The sequence below is a fragment of the Nesoenas mayeri genome (assembly GCF_963082525.1).
Source record: "Nesoenas mayeri genome assembly, chromosome: 1".
NCBI lineage: Eukaryota > Metazoa > Chordata > Aves > Columbiformes > Columbidae > Nesoenas > Nesoenas mayeri.
The window spans coordinates 35798427-35818636 of record NC_137541.1 but is presented as its reverse complement, the minus strand read 5'-3'; the positions used below and the strand labels follow the sequence as shown (position 1 = coordinate 35818636).

General features: G+C 39.7%; 1 protein-coding gene across 1 annotated transcript; it reads right to left on the bottom strand.

Moving 5' to 3' along the window:
• Nucleotides 1-6925: 6925 nt before the first annotated feature.
• Nucleotides 6926-18981, bottom strand: RXYLT1 (ribitol xylosyltransferase 1). The gene is made up of 6 exons (XM_080349129.1): nucleotides 18685-18981; nucleotides 18003-18173; nucleotides 16872-16974; nucleotides 11683-11997; nucleotides 9145-9315; nucleotides 6926-7892 (listed from the first exon to the last, which is right to left on the bottom strand). The coding sequence occupies exons 1-6, from the start codon at nucleotides 18827-18829 to the stop codon at nucleotides 7475-7477; spliced, it is 1323 nt and encodes a 440-aa protein (XP_080205255.1). The 5' UTR covers nucleotides 18830-18981; the 3' UTR covers nucleotides 6926-7474.
• Between the last annotated feature and the right edge of the window lie 1229 nt (nucleotides 18982-20210).

The following is a 20210-nucleotide window of genomic DNA, read 5'->3' as shown; positions in this document are numbered from 1 at the left end:
AATCATATTCCATGTTTGCAAATGCTTTACTGAAAATCAGTAGCAGGGAGGTGATCTTGTTTCACCACAACCACTGGCAGCAGGGAGAACTCCTTCATTTATCTGCATGGAGGGAATGTGCATTTGCAACCAAGAAACACAAAAAGCAACACTTTTGAGGAGCGCATTGGGGTGTTGCTGGTGAGCATTCACAGCTCACCAGCACATCATCACCACAGACTGTCTAGCAGTAGTTCAAAAGCTTGGTCCTTTGGAGAGTTAACCTAAGCAGAACTGACCTGCTCTTGGATTTTCACTGGATGTGAATAACCTCTCCTGGATTTGGCCCTCGGTAACTTATGTTGTGGGGAACTGAATTCAGATCTCAAAAGTCATGAGCCAATGCCTAAGACTTTGGTGTAAAACGCCATGAACTGTGTTCAGGTATCTGTAGTTACATGTGAAGTTTCAGGGAACGAAGAATAGTCCTTGCCATATAATGGAAAGCAAAGAGTTGTTTGAAGTTAGTCCTCTTTTCTGCTCCTACAAACACAATCCTTTTCACTGAACTTTTAGTACAGATGGTCAAAAATTGTAAAACATCAGACTATAAATGTTTGAGAAACAAGCACATGGATGACGTAATATCCTACAGAGAGATATTTTGGCAGCGTGCTGTGTAACAGCAAGAGCTTTGTTAAAGCAGAAATTCAGCAAAAGCCTAATTACATCTACACAGAGATTGGGTACCTGGTAGAAATTCTCCATGGGGACAAGGAAATTATATCCCTACCAGATAGAAAGTAATTTGCTATAATCTGAAAATAACAATGTGAAAAGAGGGTCAGTTGCATAAAATCAGTTCACAGGCAGAAAAAAGCAAAGAGGCGAGACAAGAAGAAACTATCAGAGTCTGACTAGACAGAGGAAGGAAGGAAAAATGGTACAACGTGATGTAACTTGCAGATTCTTGCTTGTATACTGATCAGATGGTATATTGTCTTCAGTTTTAGCATTAGTAAGACAACTTCGCTTTCACTGATTGCTATTAAATGAATAAGCTGAACCCTCCAGCAATAAGGAATATGCAATTAAAGACTGCATACCAGAGAACACATGTCACTGGCTGTCTTAAATCTGTGCTAGTATTTGAAGGAAGTGTGAAGCACCATTTAAATTCCTACAGCAATTAACCAGTACATTCCATTTCCCCTCAGGGGAACAGAGCTGTCCTTAATTCTTCATTTCCATATTCAGAGAGAATGCATATGGAGATCCATAGTAAAAAAAGAGGACCCATGAGCTGAAGTCCACTGGGTTGTATTAGTGGAAATTAAGAGTAACTGTCTTGAAATCAACCTACTTTCCATGTACCCAGTGACAGCAAACAATTGTTAAAAAAAATAGTTTCTGATACAATTCTTTTCATCTGAGGATACAAAAGCAAAAGTGCAACACCTGAAGTAGCAAATGCCTAATTTCTGTTACTAGCAAACAAAGTAATAAGGTGATCAAAATCTACTAAGTATTTTATCAGGAAGTTTAGTTCATTTATTAAGTTTGCTTAGGACTAGCATAATATCCAGCATTTCACTGAAAGAGCACCATTCCTAATATATGCAGGGTTTCACACATTTTGATGAATAAAAGGTTGTTAAATAGTGATACAATCCTGTCCTGAATATGGGACACCTTCAAGTTCCTCTTGGAGTATCTCTTCTCCTGTGAAACTCCTTAACATCAAGCAAGATACAAACATTACTGCTACATTCCACCACTCCACAGTTGATCTTACTGTTCAAATAGTTTAATTGATTCTAGCATAGTGTGATTTGATGAAATGCCATTCAACAGAAAACATGATTAGGGAAAACAAGTAGGAGAAAAATAATCAGGTTTTGTGCTAGAGCCTGACAGAAATTACTTCTCTTCAGGTCTTTTGAGTTTCTTCAGAGAGAGATGGTTTGTCTTCTGTAGCACAGGACTGTTCTCAAGTCTCATACAAAATGTCAAGATTTATTATTCCCAGTTTTCCACCATGACAAAGGAAACATTTTATTTTTTTATTTTATTTCCCCCCCTTCCCCCGCCACTATTTTGAAGTAGGAGCAAAGAGATTCAACGTAGACCTTCCCCGTGTTCATGTTTCTGACATGGGAGCTGGGTGGTGGCCACGGCAGCGTCCCTGCTCTGCCCAAGCTGGACCAAAGGCTTGAACCTCCTTCTGCCACCTCCCTGTGTATTTTGTGCATTAGCATCTAGCACTGTGGTGGCCTCATTGCCAACATGGGTTGTCACAAATACTAAAAAGTAGTACATAAGCAGCCACAGAGGAAGATGTTTTGGCATCTCCTATGTAAATAGTACTTAAGTTGGATCTCCACTCATGGTCTGGGACTACCCTTCTTCAGAAAATAACTCAATTGCAGAGGGAAAAACATGAAAACAAATCACTTACATAGAAACCTTGCATCTTGGCCCTGAACAAAACTCCTTTGATATAGCAAACAGACATTCCGAGATTTATTTTTCTTTATATATGGCCACCTGTACAACTTGCTCTTTCAATGGGTTGTGTCTTTATCTGGATCTTAGTGAATGACTTGTTTCTGTTTGATGCATTTGTTTTGCATGTCTTATCTCCTGGGAACACACATTTAATGGAAATTATGTATAGTTCTGTTCCATGTGTTTTAAAAATGCAGCCCAAGCCAAAATGATATATTCCTGAAGATGAATAAAATGAAGACCATAGGAATGGGGAATGCTGTCAGCTGAAAACCAGAAATTTTGCATTGTCTGATAGGACTGTGTGGAGTATCTGCTAGGAAGCAATTTGAGGATACTTACCTAAAACTATTCTTCTGTGATGAGGCTGGTGTAAGACTTGCTGAGAGAATAAGTTGTTATTTCATGGCATACTTGACAAACACATATGTGTTGTGGGACTATGGATGAGAAACATTTTGTATCCAACTATAGCAGTGTTCACTGAATTTCCGTCTGGTCCCAAGGGGTTCGGAGAAGAAAATGTGAACAGTAAAGCCTGTACTGCCAGGGCACGCAACACAATTGGGAGACAAGGGATGTCACCATACAAATATTATACCTGGCTGTGTGGCCAGGCTCTCAAACCCAGACAGCGGCTTTTGGGTACTGGAGATATCTTACAAGATCTGTGATTTTCAAAACACGTAGCAGTTTCTTCTGAAGACTGAGGCCTCTTTATGGGATCTTGAACCAGACACAGACACTTAAAATACTAGCAGCGCTGAAACACCAGACCCCAGGGGACTAACGTTACCTAGCCTGTTTTGAAATGCTTTGCCTCACCATTTTACTGTTGTGTAGCTCCAGTTCTCAGATGGATTTTCTCTTAAACACTTTGAATGAAGTACATCAGAAATGTACACAGACATTAACCTTTTTCTCATTAGCATTCCTCTTGGCCTTCGGACTTCACTTCTAGTGCCTTTTCAGCTTTTACGTTCTTTAAAACTAGAGTCACATGGAGAGATTTTAAGTCTCAAAGCAGCCCTCCATGCTCGGATTAGTAGTAATTATGTTAAAAGAATTTATATTGACACAATAAAAATACATACTCATTTGCTGGTGTTTATTATTCAGGAGACACTGAAGAAATCCTGAAATTTGACCTTAAGTATTGATGGGTAACGTGACCTTTTGCAAGCTGTTTCCCTGTCAAGAGGATTAGTAGTCATGATTTATGGACTGGTGACTAGTAAGAAATCCATGCAATTCTTTGTAACAGCATAAGCCTCTGGGATGAGAAGAAGAGTTGAGAACCACTGTCATTTTTGCTGCACAGCATGTTTGTTTTAGCATCACTTTGGAGTGATCCCACAGGGCTTATTGTACAAACGATTTAATTTATTTTTGTGGACTCACATAGAAAAACAACACAAAGTCCTGGGATCCAGCATAAACTGTTCATCACCCTTTCAGGCACATTTTCATCAGTTCAGCATTTTTTTTTTTCTGGCTGATTCATCAAACCCTTTGTGTGAAATACTTTTGTCTCTCCCAATGTCAGTCATTATGTACACGCCAAAATAAGCATGATCTTGTTCAACTATCATCCATTTCTCCCATTCCATCAGGAAGAATTCCTGGAAATATTTTAGGACTCTATAATGTGGAAGCTGCTTCTGAGTTTGCCCAGCTCTTTGGGGTTATTACTAACATGAAAGGTTTGTCCAAAGGTAACAGAATTTTATTTCTGTGGTTTTGCAAGTGTTTTGGCAAGGGCAGTAAGTCAAGAAAGAAACTGGTGATCCAAGCACATAGCAATCCTAATTAATGCTTAATAACTAGCTGTGAGAAAGGCTCCAACAAAACTTAGCTCTATCACTCCTTGTACGTTTCAGTCATTGAAAAACAATTTATAAAAATACCAGAAAACCTAACTATTGAATTACAGTATCACAACTTAAATGTCCAAGAATGGCAAGCTATTGGCAGCTGGATCCTTTGCAAGTCACCTTCTTATCTACAGGGTTACCAAGAGTTATATAGACTGGTTACATTTCTTTGGAAACATACTGCTCTCTAGATAGAAGCTGATCTTTCCAACAGTTTACACCATGCGTTCACAGCCACTCTTAATGGGTTCAGAATTAGGTAGGAGAGACAGTGTTACACTTAATTGTAGGAAGCTGGATCTGCTGGTTCTTATAGCAAGACAATCCAGCTTCACTTGTGAAATCTTCATCAGCAGGGAATACCTCTGATAAGGAAACTGGTAGTTATATATTCTGCATTCAAATCTAAATATGATGCAAAATACTGCCCAATTAGCAATCTGTATAACATTTGATGTTATAGTTCACATTCTTGACTCAAGACAGGCTCGGTTCTGTATAGAACTCTGACGGAGAGAGCATGTGCGGTTGCAAAAGGCCTCAAGTCTTCGTTTTGTGCCCTGCAAAACTGCACTTCATCCCAGTGTCAAACAGAGACATCCATTCTCCTCTCAGAATTAACCAACAGAATTGATTCATCATCTTTGGACAGTAGATACTATCTACTCCTGCCTGGACGTATCACCAGTGGCTTGACTGCTTCCCTTCTTTTAAACCAGTTTGCTCTACACTGGTAAGACCTCCTTTCTGATTTCTTGCACCCTTCACTGTCTTTATTCCTCTGGTCTCATCGTTTTTTTTTGCCAAGGTCCCTTTTGTGGTCCTGCTCATCTCTGAATCCGAACAGGACACAGACTTGATAATTTTTCCAAATGAGAAAAGATTAGGAAGTACAGGAGGACTACAATCTCTCCCACAAGTGGAACAGGAAATAATTAGAATGCTACCAACCTGCCTAATGTGTTCGGAACCCTCCCTTGACTTAAAGGTGTTTTGCTCTCTTTGCTTCATTATCCCTGGAAGTAGAACACAAAAAAATCTTCTAGCACTAATTCGTGTGCAGGACTGAAGCAGGTGAATTTCAAGTGTCAGGAACTGGCTAAATATAGACAAAATGCAAACTACTTCCCTTTGAACTCCAAGAGCAGGCAAGCAGCTGAAATGTGAAATTCTGATAAAACTCTGGTGCATGACTTGGCCTCCTTTAAGATACAATTGCCATACGAGTTTGGAAAGAAACTCACGTTTACTTAGAAATGAACACATGAACAGCAGCATGTTTCCCCTACTGATGACCAAGTAACACACTAAACTGTTTTAAAGACTTTGACTTGCTCAACATTAACATTTTCTAGGAGCTGCAGCCTCTTCTGTAAGAATCTAGGCTGACTGGTAAAGACTTGTCTCTCTCAGCTGTTTTTTGCAGCTCCTTGGAACCTGGCAGGCGTGCCAAAGTATGTGCTGAAAACTGGTCGAAAACCGCTGCTCTAGATCATTGTTCTGCATGTTTGTGGCTTGCGTAGAAATATTCTACTGGAAGGAAATTACAGCCATGACACTACACTATTGCAGATACTGAAGCCTCCTCTAACACCCTAAGTGCTGTGTACTACTGTGCAGATGGTTACTTCAGATCCTCAGTATAGAAATGTGTCATAAGTTGGGTCTAACAAGGCCCACATCTAAGCAGAGCTTAACAACTCAATGCCGAGTTGTGAAAGCTGTACTTCCAGTCACAGCCGAGTATTGTGCTTTGTATTGCATCTTTGCTTGATGCTTCAGTTAAAATGGGTGCGCGATAGTCACCGGAACTTCATGTTAGACATACAATTCAGATTATTTGGATTTAAACTATTTGTCTTCTGAGAGCAGCTACTATGCATAGGGAATGCAAGCTCCTATAAATCCAGATGTTCCGCAGCATACCTTATTCCAGATTTAGAGCAACCACTTGCAAGAAAACTGAAAAACACATGTAAGTGCTCTTGTATGATACATATTCCAGAACTATATAGTATCGTTACGGAAATGAATATTACTTAGAATACAGTTGCACTGGCTTTCGAATTCCTGCCTGAGAATGAACCCACACAGCACGCTGACAAAGACAGAAAACTGGCTATTACTCCGCCTTCGGTCTGCCAGTGTTGCATGTGTGGTAACACAGCTCAGCCAACACAGTGAAGATAACAGCACGCACCCATTTCTGATGTACAAGAACAGTAACAGATCGGCTTCGGCTACATTTAACAAGAACTGCTGAAACTGTTTGTTGCATGTGTAGTATCATACACATGCAGTATTATCCTTCTGCCACCTTTTGGAGCTGACAAGTTTCAGCAGATTTTGAGAAATCAAGTAAGCTACAAGCAAATTCATGTTAAAGCCTGGTATTCAGAATGTGTAGCTGTAACTGTAGGTAACGAACGCTCCTTCAGCAGAACTGCAGGATGTCCCAAGACTCAATGGAAATGGAAGAAATAAATGTTGACCTCTGATGTTAAAGGGGAAGTACACTGCTATGACACATTCCTAAGAAATAATTCTCCATTTTTACCTTGAAATACACATTTTTATTCCACAGTGTTTAATTAGCTTTATGGCCACTTCCTTGGAAATGAAATGTCAGTCAAGCAAACAGTTCACGTTTTCAAAACAAGTGCTTACCAGGATATACCTTAATGATGGCGCTAAACCTGGCAATTTTGTTACAACCATACTTTTTTCTTCTTTAGGCTACATAATACATTATTCTGTATCATACAGCTTTCATTCTTCTCTTTTCTTCAAACACAACTGTTGTTCTCATTTTGGATTTTAACATGTTCACATGCTCAAAGATATTATCCTAAAAACAACTTACCAGGTCACACATCAACAAGGAAATTGTAAAAATAGTAATAGAATAGTTGTCATCCTTACAGACTACCACCCTGCTGAGGCAACATTGTTAAGGATGGAGGGCCAAGCACAGCTCTTGGCTAAGCTAGTGCAGATCTGTTGACTTCAAAAGGAATCCATTCACCCTGTAAGATTTCTTTGTATACAAGCTTCCCTAGAAGGTTAATGGAAATCAAGCTTTCAATCTACTCTAGATTGTCAAAAGGGACAATTTATCCTTTATCACTTGGCAAAAAGGAATTTTCCAAAGTATTAATGAATTTCTGTCTCATCCATGCTTTGAAGTTTTGATACCATTCTATGAGCTTTTTTCTCCTTTGAATCTTTTCTTGTAAGTTCATTTTTTTTTCTTTCTCTAGAACAGCAGGAAGCTCTTTCCAGTTTTTAATGAAGATAAATGGAGCCCCCATGGTTTTTAATAATTGCAATGGAGCACTGTGGTACATTGATGAATTTCCGCAATCACCTGGTGTCATTACATCTTCTATAACAGGAAGAGATCCATATGAACAAGCTTCATAAATTCTATAGCATTCTGTATTTATTCCCACTGGGCATAATGTCAAATCACTCTGCAGCAAGGCATCTTGATAATTCTTGAAACTCTCATTTGTTTCTTGAGGTTGCCACCTAGAAAAGTAAAGGGGTTAAAAATTAATATTTTCCCACAGGCACTGCAATGAGAAAACAGAGACACACTTTAATTTAAACTCTTTCTAAAACTTAAAATACGGTCAAAGTAAAAATTTTATATTACACAAATAATCAATAAGCTTTTAGTCTTAACTATTCTTAAAGAGTATTCTAAAAACTTATTGAAAATGTCACTGTTGAAAACAGACTGTAACACTTTTTAGACATGGTTCTTTTAGGAAATTATTAATATTTAGAAGTGTAAGAGGCAAACCAAAACTCCATTTTAAAACTTCTTTCATGACTTGCATGATGCATATGTCAATTTACTTCACAGCAGAGTTCAGAAACAAATATATGGGAAGACACTTCATGGATTTCTAAATGAATTTTTTTTGGCCTCCAATACTTTAAATCATCACATGACACTTTATGGATTTCTAAATGATTTTTTTTGGCCTCAAATACTTTAAATCATCACATGACACTTCATGGATTTCTAAATGATTTTTTTTCGCCTCAAATACTTTAAATCATCACATGACACTTAATGGATTTCTAAATGATTTTTTTTGGCCTCAAATACTTTAAATCATCACAGGTTTGCTCTTCAAAAGTTAGGATGTAAAGCAATCTGTTATTCTGAATTCATCTGCCTGAACTGCCTCAGAATGTCTGTGAGATAGGAGTTTATGTCACAGGAACAATCGATCTCATATTCTTCATCAGGGTAGCTGAGGTCTTCCCAAAGCACTGCCGTGCCTGCTATCAAACATTTTACAGGTGCTGCCTAGCAAAATTAAGAAATGCAATCAGAACTCTATTCCTGTTAGTTAAAAGATGTGTCGTATCTACTTGAAATAAATAAGAGCCATGTTGTACAGATTAAATCCACTCTCTTATATGGAGCACAACAAAACAAAGCTGGCTTTTTCAGCTACTCAGACATTAATACACACAAGGTGCAAGACAAATATTTCTTCTCCCACCATAATCAAATGTCAATAAGAAAAAATAAAAGATGGTCTGTATGTCTAGTATATGTAGGAGATTTTTCTATGTATTTTAAAATATGCTTTATGTAAAATATATAAATGGAAACATTATGAAGGCCTATACAAATGTTCTCTGTTTTAATTACAACTGGTTACCTTTATTTGTACTATTTTTCAACACTCAAGAAAGGACTGGTAATAATGAACTAGGCAAAAAAGTCTGAATATTTTCCTGAAGTAAATCAAAGTCTTACTGTTCTCTGGCTCCAATCCAGCAAAGTTTATCAAGCCCATCCTGCTTCAGAATTTCCATTAGGGTTTCCCTAGAAGAGTTCTTATAAACTGTTCCTAAGAAATTACATAGGTATGTTCTTGGATCATGTAGCATTGACCAGCTGGGTTCTACAACTGGAAAATTTCTGTAGCTGTAAAAACAATGTATTACATTAGACAATTATATGTTTTACGTCAAAGAAAAAACACTTTATACCATTTTATCTTTACTGTAGCAGATTCTAAGACTAAAATCACCTGTTTGTTGCCAATCCACATCTCTAGACTCAGACAGACCCATGAGCAAAGCAGTGCAAGCCCTGTCCTAAAACCTGGTCTTTATTCCCTTTGCCCCCACCACTCTCTTCAGAGACATTCCAGAATACTTATGTCTTCTTTCAACACGGGAGATAATACGTGTGCATGTTACAAAATGTTCCTGAGAAAGATACTTTTTCAAAAGCAGTTGGTCTTGACACAACCGCTAGTTTGGACTGAAATGTTTGGGTTAATGGTAACTATGGAGTTTAGGTCTCAGATACCTTAATCTCAGGGCATGCTTATCAACTGAAAATACCACTGGTAACCTCTCAAATGAAAATGTCATTTTAACCTAGGTGGAATTCATTAATCTTTTGGCTACTACACAGCTTGTCATACAAACTATTTAACTTGTCTTTTTGAACTCAACAAAACCAATGCAAAGTCCTGGGATCCAAAGTATAGCGTATGTCATCCTTTCGGATATGTCTTCATATCAGGCATTTTTCTTTTTTTTGACTGATTCCTCAAATCTTACAGCACTTATTTTGGCCAGTATGACAGCCAGTTGAACACTGCTTCAACTGAAGGGCTGGCACTAACTTTTTCATTACATTAAGTTAATATTTTCTTTCCAGAACAGATGTATGGTAAAAAAAGTTTCTGCTCCTTTGCATTCTCAAATTAAGACAGATATTCATTTCAATGTCATTACAGGGTGTTTAGAAAGACGGATCCAATCTGAAATTTATATACAGAAATATCTCTACAATTACAAACCACCCATGAATGAAACTCTTACTACTTGAAAGTGTGGGGCATAGAGTTTCAAATTATTACCACTAGATGCCTCTATATTTTTGTGTGATTATAGCACGTTGTCATCGTGAAATATAGTGCTTTGCAATTGGGTCCATCTTTTTGAAACACCCTGTATTTTTGATGGATCACTGTTCTACTTCCCTGTCAGAAAAACTATGCCCTGATCCCAATACTTTGCTGGTTTCAAAGGTAGTTTCTACTTTATTTCACAATGATTTCTCCATTGCTACTAGTGAATGGTTCTCTGAACACATATTCACTTCCTTGACCTTCCCAAATCTTGATGGAACAGACCTTTCCTAGTTCCTCTACATGGTAAATATTAATTTACTTTCAGAAAATCTTTATGTCTTCACAATAAATATTTCTGCAGGATTCTATGTCTTTACTTTCCCTTTTCAGTGGGAAAATCTGGCACATTTGCATACCTTTAGCCACTATTTTTACAACTGTTGTTGGCGCACAAGGACTGCAAACCCCATTCTGATACCCGATGTATCTTCCTCTGCCCAGCTTTGCACCCCAGTTTACTGTTCTAACTGTCATTTCTTTCTGTTTTCTGTCACCTTAATCTTGGCATCTAAAAACTCAACTTCTTTTTGCTCAGGAACTTTCAATACCATTAATTGTCTGGTACTACCAAGAAGACAAATTTAGTGTATTTCAATGACACTATGAACAAGTTCAAGCTATGTATAAAAACTCCATTCAGTTTGCCAACTGGCTCAATACAGGATATTGAATTAAAATTCAACACAATACATGAAAATAATCCTGTATTCTTTTCATCTTATGGTACTGTGATAAGTAAACCACTATTAACTCTGCTAATAAGGAGTAAAAATGCAACTAAGTGAATCAAACCTTTATCTACTCCACATAAATACTTTGAGCAGTAAGTCAAACAAAAATGTTTTTGTGAGTGAGCAGTTAAGCCAGCTTAGGTTTCTGTGATACGAGAGTACACTAATTCCAAACAGGAGGTGTACGACGTCCTTTTGAGAGCAAAAACCTGGGTTAAAAAAGTACTACCAGTACCATCCCTTTCCTTTCCTAAACAATCAGTAGTTGAAATTTAATTACGTAAATATATTTTGAATTCCCGTGTCACTGGTACTTATTACATCAGCAGTTATGATAAACCTCTAGAGCAAATCTACTGAAGAAAAAATAACCAAACAGAAAACCCTACCAGACACAGGTTCATTTTTTAAAAGCTTCCTAAATCCCAGCATTCTTTTCCTGTTTTTGTTTCTATTGCTAAACGCAATTTCCAAAGTTTCCAACACTTGATTTAGAAAATCATTAATACGATCATGTTCTACAATTTACCTACTGTAATTGTTTCGGGCATCAGCAGAAGCATTCAGACATATTTTCTGTACCTCATGCATAACAATTAAGTTTCAATTATAATCTGTGTCTGTAACACTTACGTAGCTACTCCTAAAGGCCACTGGAAAACATCTTCTTCATTTACCAACACATAGTCATACGTAACAAAGAGCAGATTTACAAATCCTCCATTTCTTTTCAGGTATGGTTGAATCCATTCATTGTTGCACTGCTCATTTCCAAGCAGCACAACTGCTACACGCTGTATTTTGTGGGTCTGAATTAACGTTTGTGCATAATGCAACCACTGCGTGGCGTAAGCAATCTTTGCTTTTTCTCTCCCGTTCAGAACCAGCACAACATTCTCAGCCTCAACTGAGAAGTAGCCAGGAACTACAGATGGACCAGTGATGAAGCTGTGAAAACCAAAACACAAACAGTAAACACTCTTTAGACAAATTATGGATCTTAATCCTCTAAACATCCTTACTACACAGTCTGTACTCCAGAGATTTTTTTTCTTCAATAAAGTAAATGCAATATACTCTAACTGTGCAATTGTAACCATTTCTGTTGTTAGCATCTACAGTTTAACAATGGAATAAAGCTGCTTCTGTCTTTATTCAGGAAAAAGGAGATTTAGAATTAAATGAAAATAAGGTATTTTGCTGATAAACCAGAACTACTACCTTATTCAAACATCAATATGTGGGTAAATCAGTCAGCTTCTGAAAAAGTATGTACTTTGATGTTCACAAAAGGTCAAAGTTTTTCTTGATTCCGGTAATAATCAATGAATACTATACAAGAGAGAAATCCTCCCAAAAATATGTTACAATATACTAAACCAGATATCTTTATGAAGTACAGAAAGCTGGTCTGGCATACTACTTTTTTCAGTAATTTTGGTTAAGGTTAGATCAAAAAACCACTGTGTCATCTGATACTGAGTAGAAACTATAACACAAGAGGTAACTATCTAAATGTAAACTTATGTTGCCTGTTTGACCCATGTCAAACTTGAGGCTCTAATGTAAGCTAGTAAGCACAAACATTTGAGGTAGAAAACTGCATTTCTAGATCTCGGACAATGTATTTAACAGAGGAATTTCAATCATGTTGCAAAATCACTGGCACTAATAATTTACAAGTATCTGACAACAGCCATTCATGAACCTCAATGAAGCATTACTGCTGCATTACTACAGTTTTTCAGCTACCAGCAAAGCTTAACTTAAAATTAAGTATGTGTTTTAACTAATTTAGAATGATGATGAGTTCTAACTTATGAACTGCTGGGATTGACAGTTAAAAGTGTACTTAGTGCGGAAAATTCACAGCACAAGCTGTAAAAACTACTCCAGCAAGGTTATCTGAAGCAGAGAGACCTCAGGCAAGCATATTTTAAACCTGAGTTAAGCCGACATGCTGTTGGTTCGGTGCAAGTGGCATATTTTGGAGCCAAGCTTCATGAGACTCATGATTTGGAATCAAGACAACTTAAATCTGGAAGTTTAACAGACAACGAGAAAAGAATCACTGGGATTCGTATGAGAGAACACCTTGACCATCAGGATGCCAAAAATAATGAACAGGATACACAGCTGATCCAATGACCACCTTGTAAAAAGAGACCTGGGGGAAAAGGGTTTTATCTATGGACAGTGCTATGAGGCTATCAAGCCTACGGGAATTACAGGATTTACAGTTAGGGAAGTGACAACCTGTGTTTAGGAAAATAAGTTTAATGGCATAAAATTACAGTGGGGGAAAAAAAAAAAAAAAGAAACACTATGGAAATCCCTTACTTTAATAATAAAAAACACAGTGCTAAGGTTGTACTATTAGCACCCGGTCGGAATACAATTGGCATTGGGAAATGTAAGAGAGATAACAGAAGCTTCAAAATTAAGACAGTAGTCTTAGAAGGCTAGATCAAGGATGGGATGGGGAGATTACATTTTTTGGACTCAATAATTGACTTGCTTCCTATAAAGTCCTTGCTTTTCCTTACTAGTCTTAGAAACCATATGAAAAGATACTATTCCAGACTGGGTCTTTCAGCCCTAATTCTGAAGGTGTTAGTGAGACAGCCATTCTGTAACAGCAATATGGTTAAGTTTAACACTGTAGCAGGAGACAACATACCTAACCTATCCAGCATAGAGACAAATACTCCTTATGCAATAAAGGAATTACTTAAAAATGAGAAAAATCAAGAAAATAATTCTGAAAGGAGTAGCCCAAGTAACAAGAAGCTTGCAAGGTGTGTGTAGGCTGTTCAAAATCACTGTATAAGAAGCCCAAGCATGCTGCATGCTTCACTCCAAAACCAAAACAATACAGTGCCCCCCACAAAACCCATACAGCATAATATAAAAGTTAGGGGGGCTGTCAAAGGTCAGCACTGAAAACAATGAAAAGCTTGTCCAAACAAGGAGGACACAAAGCTCATAAATATTGCTCATGAAATGCAAACAGAAAATGAAGGCTAAAAGCAATTTGAAAAGCACCTTGTAAAAGGATGTTTTGGCTGCTAGGTAAAGGTTCATTAAATAGAGGAAAATAAAAATATATTAAAAATATACCAAAAAGACAACTACAGAACTGAAGGGACAACAGTTTAAAAAGGCTTTAAAATGGGATGACAAAGCCATAGAAGGAAAGATTCCCACACCTAACTCATTCTCCTCAGCAAGAAATATAAGGTGAAAAAACACAAGAGTTATATCAAATTGAGGATTTGGATGTGGATGGCATTCACTTGAGAGTTCTGAAGGACCACATAAACAAAACTGCAGAACTGCTGGCAAAGTTTTGCAGCAGCTGTCATGAAGAGACACTATGCTTGATGAGAAGGGGTCTGTCAGTGTCTCTCCCACCTACAAAAACAGCTTGAGAGGACTCTGGAGCAGATCAGTCCGTATGAATTCCCTCTCTGGAAGAGTCTGTAATAAACAATAAGATCACTGGATCTTATCAGAAGGTAAGATCACTGATCACATACATGGATAAACACTGCTGGAAATGAGTAATCCTATCTCATCAATCTGATGAAGATCTATGAGTGTGTCAATAAGAACACAGATAAAGGGAATGCAGCAGACATAGTGTATTTTGATTTTCAAAAAGCTTCGCTAAAGTCTGTTAAGGAAACTAAATTGCCACAAGCTATCCTTGGCAGAATCTTTTGGCAGCTAAAGAAATCTTTGCTGGTTGTTAACTTTGTTGACCAATTTCTTTTCATTCTGACATGTATCAAGTTGGTTGCAATTTGCATAAGGAGGACAGGAGAATGGGACTTAAGAACTGATGAGCAACTGGGCTTAACAGGGGGTGGAGGAAGGCAGCACTGACTGTTGATAAAATAGAGAGGATGTGCCTCTCAGTGGAACAGAAATTTAAGAATTCTCTTAATCATAAAAGACAAGTTTGGCACTCCCCGCTATACAGCATCCTCCTAGGTGACAGGAGAGAAGGGTGTGAATTGCTTCAGGCTGAGAAAAGTGCTAAACCCAGCTCTCCTGCTTCTTGTATGAACGTGCCAATTTGTCACTAAAATCCACAGCTATGCAGCTCTTTCTTCACTCATGTTTTTCAATAAATGTCCCTACATTTTATGCAGAAGTTGATACTTTTAACATTCTTTAGTCAACTTCTTTGGTAAAAACTTGAAGCCATCAAAATCGGTATTAAGTATGTGCATTCTTCATCACAAATATACAAAATGGGCTTATTCATGCAACTGTGTTCAAGTGATATTTTGGTATTTTTGTGTCTTTAGATTTGATATTATTGAAAAACATACATGAGAGCTCTGTGTTTTAACAATTATTAGACTTACCACATACAATTGCCCAGCAGGACATATTCTCCAAATATGTCACCTCAGCTACTTCCCTCTAGCCTCATCTAGTAACCAAATGGAGGTAATTTACCTCAGCCAGGCAATACAGAAGTCAGTGATTCTAGAAAATCTGATAACCAGCGAGCAGCCAAAGCCATGTACTAATTCTTCCTCACAAAAAAATACAAAGTAACATTTCCAATTTGAATTAAAAGTAGAACTTCTGCTATTTCATTTCATAATTCTAATCATTAAAGTAACAGTTATATTTGCGTACTTTCTATACTTTGAACAAGTTCCTACTAGCCTGTCAAATTTTGACCTGTTATGTTGGTACCAAACTTAAACTTCATATTTTTACTGGATCTAGCATCCAAGTTGGTTAAAATAAAGACTCTCTTATCCCTGGTTCCTCTAAACATAACAGGAACATATTTAAATGTCAGTATAGAAGTCTTTTATTTGAGAGATGCATACCCTAAGGAACCATGTGAAGTTATTATTCATCTGAAACAGCCACACCAGAGAGAAAATAACCATAATCAGTCAAGTGACAGACTCATTAAGTGCAGCAAATTATTTTCATGTTATAGACATGAAAACTAAGGGTTTGAAAAAATCCTCACATCCATACTAAGAAGACAATCTATCTGGTAGAGTATTAGAAAAATTTGATCATGGAGAGGGCTGTCAGGCACTGGAACAGGCTGCCCAGGGAAGTGGTGGAGTCACCATCCCTGGAGGTGTTTAAAAGATGTACAGATGAGGTTCTTAGGGACATGGTTTAGCGTCAGAGTTAGGTTGTGGTTTGACTTGATGATATTGAGGGTCTCTTCCAACCAAAATGATTCTATAATTGATTTCTATAGCTTGAGATTTTCATTCTGGAAACAACAAGTTTTTTTGACACGATCCTATACATGACTGAAAGAGTGAAGTCCCTTTTCCCTGAATACAACAGAAAGCAAATAGTGGGGGACATCTTGCCTCACAACTCCAAGCTTATTTCAGTGAATTGTCAGCCCCAAACCGCAGTTCTCAGACTTCCCTCAGGGTCGTATTTCCCCCCATTCCGAGATCTCTTGGCTGCCTGACCTCCCAGCATGTGTAAGTCTTTCCACATTTCTTTCAAATACACAAATCTTCATAAAACGGCAGATGAAATTTGCTCCTTAGTTTTCTATTTTTTAATAGCAGCATGTTTGAGCTAGAATGTGCTGGTTTTATCAAGTATGTGCTTCCATGAATAAACATAAACATTCCTTGTTGTATGCATATTCCTCAGTTATCAAAACATAACAAAATTAAAGTACTTGCAACTGATATTCAAAATAACTGTAGCTCTGAGATACACAAAATAACGCACCTGTGCATCTTATCATGTTATTTAACTTTCCAATGCATCATTTGTTAAAGTTGAAGTTAACACCATGCAGCCAGTACCTGAAGTAGGTTTTTCCTGCTTTTTGGCTTCCTTCTCTCCACTGTGCAGTCACATCAGCTGGTTGAAGGTGCCCTCCAAAAATATGTTGCCAAAGGTAAAGACCTCCAGAAATGAAGATATGATGGAGAATTTGAATGCACAGATCTTGCCTACTCTACACTCCCAGCAAATAAAGCATTTCTGGGAAATGAAAAAGCATAACAACATAAGAACTTGCAGAAAAAAATTTCAGAGCTTCCTATATAATATGGACACTGTTTCCCAAACTCTGTATGACTTGGAATTAGTTAAGGCATCAAGTCAATTCCATATGATTTGGAATTAGTCAAGGCATTTAAAAAGATTACTTGGCTGTCAAAATATCAGTAGATGAAGATATACCATGGTACCACATATGTTAGCATCTCTTTCTAGTACACCTACCACTGAAAAATGAGCAAAAATTAATCAGCATTTTAATGACAGGCATATTTCTCATAAGCTTTTGTGAAACACCTTTTTTGTGACAGAATGTATCACCACATAACAAACCAACCTGTTGTACAATGCTACCTGAAAGTTCAACTTAAATTGGAAACTTTGTATTTTCAAAAAAGTTAAAATAATAACAATTACATGTCTTCAGCAGTACTGAAAGATCTTGAAAGGACCTTGGCCCTCGGTTTATGTGGAGACTTGGCATGTTCTACAACAGAAGAATTTCCAAGTTCATCAGTGGCAGTAGCACCGCAGTACAGAAAACACCTGATTTCCCATTGTGTGATGCTTTATTTCATAAAGTGCAAATGTGAAAAATTAAATTCTGATACAACCAAGTAAGAGGCTTGTCCTTTTGTTGTACGGCAAGCTAGATCAGATTCAAAAAGTAACTGTGTTTCTCTGCCATTTGAACCATTTTCTTTGACAGATGTGAAAACCAGCCTTAATGAGAACTGACACAAGGAAACTGGAGTCTAACTACTCTAGTATTGGTCTTACCATAATTTTAAGTAACAGCTCCTTAATGCTCTTCATGTACAGATAGCCACATTATTTAATCATAAACACACACACAAATTTCAGTCATTAAGGAAAAAAGTGGTCTATCACAAAGGTTAAGGGATTAACAGACATTGACTACATCTGCTTACCAATTGCTGCTTTGCCCCAAATCTGAACTCTAAGACTGGTTTGCTCTAGGTGAGATCTTGCACTTTTAATCATTTTAAGATTAGCTTCGTATCTCTGCTGAGAAGCCACCAGTTCATTTTTCTCCTCCTCTTCCCACGGATTCCACTCTTCATTTCCCAAGGCAGCATGATCTAAGAAACCCAAAAGTCACATTTAAAAAGTCACATAATAAGAACAGACTTATAAGTTTAGAAAAAAAACTGTCCAGTTTTCCTGAATTCAGGATTTCAAGCAGCACCCGACGAGACTCCCGCCCCGCCGGGCCCGCTGCCTCACAAGGCCCCGGGGAAGTGGCCGCCGCCAGCGCAGGCCCGGCGGGAGGGTCGGTGGAGCGGCGGAGTCGGGGGCCTAGGCCCCGCTCCCCCTGCGGCGCTGCCTGCGAGCCCCGCCCGCCGCGGCCGGCCCGAGCAGGGGCGCTGGAGGCAGCGCGCTGGCCGGGGCCTGGAGAACACGGAGCAGGCCGAGGACAACACCGGGCCGAGGCGCCGCCGCTCTCCCGAGGCCTCTCTGGCGCAGGCAGGAGGTGATCGACCGCGCTGGCCCCACATCGAACCCGCCGTCCCCGCGGCTGCGCGGCCGGCAGCGGGCAGGCCGGCTGGCCCGCGGCAGGCCGGCTCGCAGCGGCCCCGTCGCCGCTCTCACCTCGCGGGCCGCGGCGGTCCCGGTGGGACGGGCGGGGGACGGCCGGGCGGCGGGGCCGGAGGAAGACCGTGTAGGCCGCGTAGAGGGAGAAGAGGCCGTAAGCGACGATCAAGGCGGAGCACAGCCGCTTGCGAGCGGCCCGCATCCCGCCCAGCGCGGGCGGAGGCCCCGGCGGGGGGCGCCGTGAGGCGGCGGCGGGAGCCGCGCCCGCTGGGGCGGGAGGGGCCTCCGCCCGCGGCCCTGGGCTGCGGCCCCGGGGAAGAGCTTCGGAGCCCCGCGTACCAGGACCTGCCTCTGCCCCCCCAACCCCCCCCGCATTGCCGGTGCAGCCTCAGGTGCGCGCTGAGTGCTTGAAGCCGTTGTCCCGCGGTGGCTCGGCCCCTGCAGCCGAGAACCGAGAGCTCCCGGGCTCGGCCTCCCACACGTGCTGCGCGGGGTGCCCGGGCGGCGCCGCTGCCTCTGCGGCTGCTGCCCCCGCGGCTCGGACGAGCGGGCAGCCGTGGTGCACCGTACATGGTGCGTTCTCCTGAGCGCTTCCAAAGGCTTGTGAAAGAACAGGATCAATATGCACTGAAGATGGGTTCAGAAGCTCCTAACAACTTGAGGCTGTTGAACATACGTAAATACATGTCACCTTTAGCATTTGATATATGCAGTCCCTATATGCAGCTCCTGTCATCTGTGCCTGGCGGTTTGGTGCCTCTGGGGCACAGGAGGAAGGGTGGTCCTGCCCAGCAGCTGTGTGACATGTGCAACCAGATGGTAAAAGGATAGGTCATGGGTATTTTATATAACAGGGAAAGCTGCCGGTGAACCAGACTGAGTGATGTTACACAGGGAATGTTGAAGCTCTTTTTAGTTTATTCATGAGTCCTTCTTAAGGCACATCTTCTGTAGAGCCTCTGTTAGTCTGTTTTCAAACACCATGGTCCTCATGGGACCTTCACCTACCTGAAGCAGAGTCTGGAACAGTGTAGATGATGACACAACACACAATCCTTCAGCCTGCTCTGGATCTGAGTGTTGGGGTTTTGTTTGTTTGTTTGTTTTGGTTTTTTGTTTTGTTTTGTTTTGTGGGGGTTTTATTTTGTTTTTTCTGATCATTTTTTTTTTACTCTTATGATCATTGAACTTTGCTCTAACCCTGACCTAAAATTTATTCCGTGGACCTCTGCTTGCTCCAAACCAACATCTAACTAGTTGCCTTAGCAGGCCTTCTGAAATAGCTTACAGTCATCCCACTGGCAAATCCTAAATCTAGTTTAACGACCTGCTCACTCACTGAACTACAAATCTATCCTGATGACCCACATTGGCAGCATTGAGTCCTTTGATATCCCTGATTGTCTGCATTAGCTTCACTCATCACGTTTTTCCCGCCCAGCTCTTAATCCTAACTGTAACCCTGATTTCATGGAACCATAGAACTATAGAATGGTTTGGAAGAGTTGGAAGGGAACTTTAATAATCATCTAGTCCAACTCCCCTGCCATGGGCAGGGACATCTTTCACTAGACCAGGCTGCT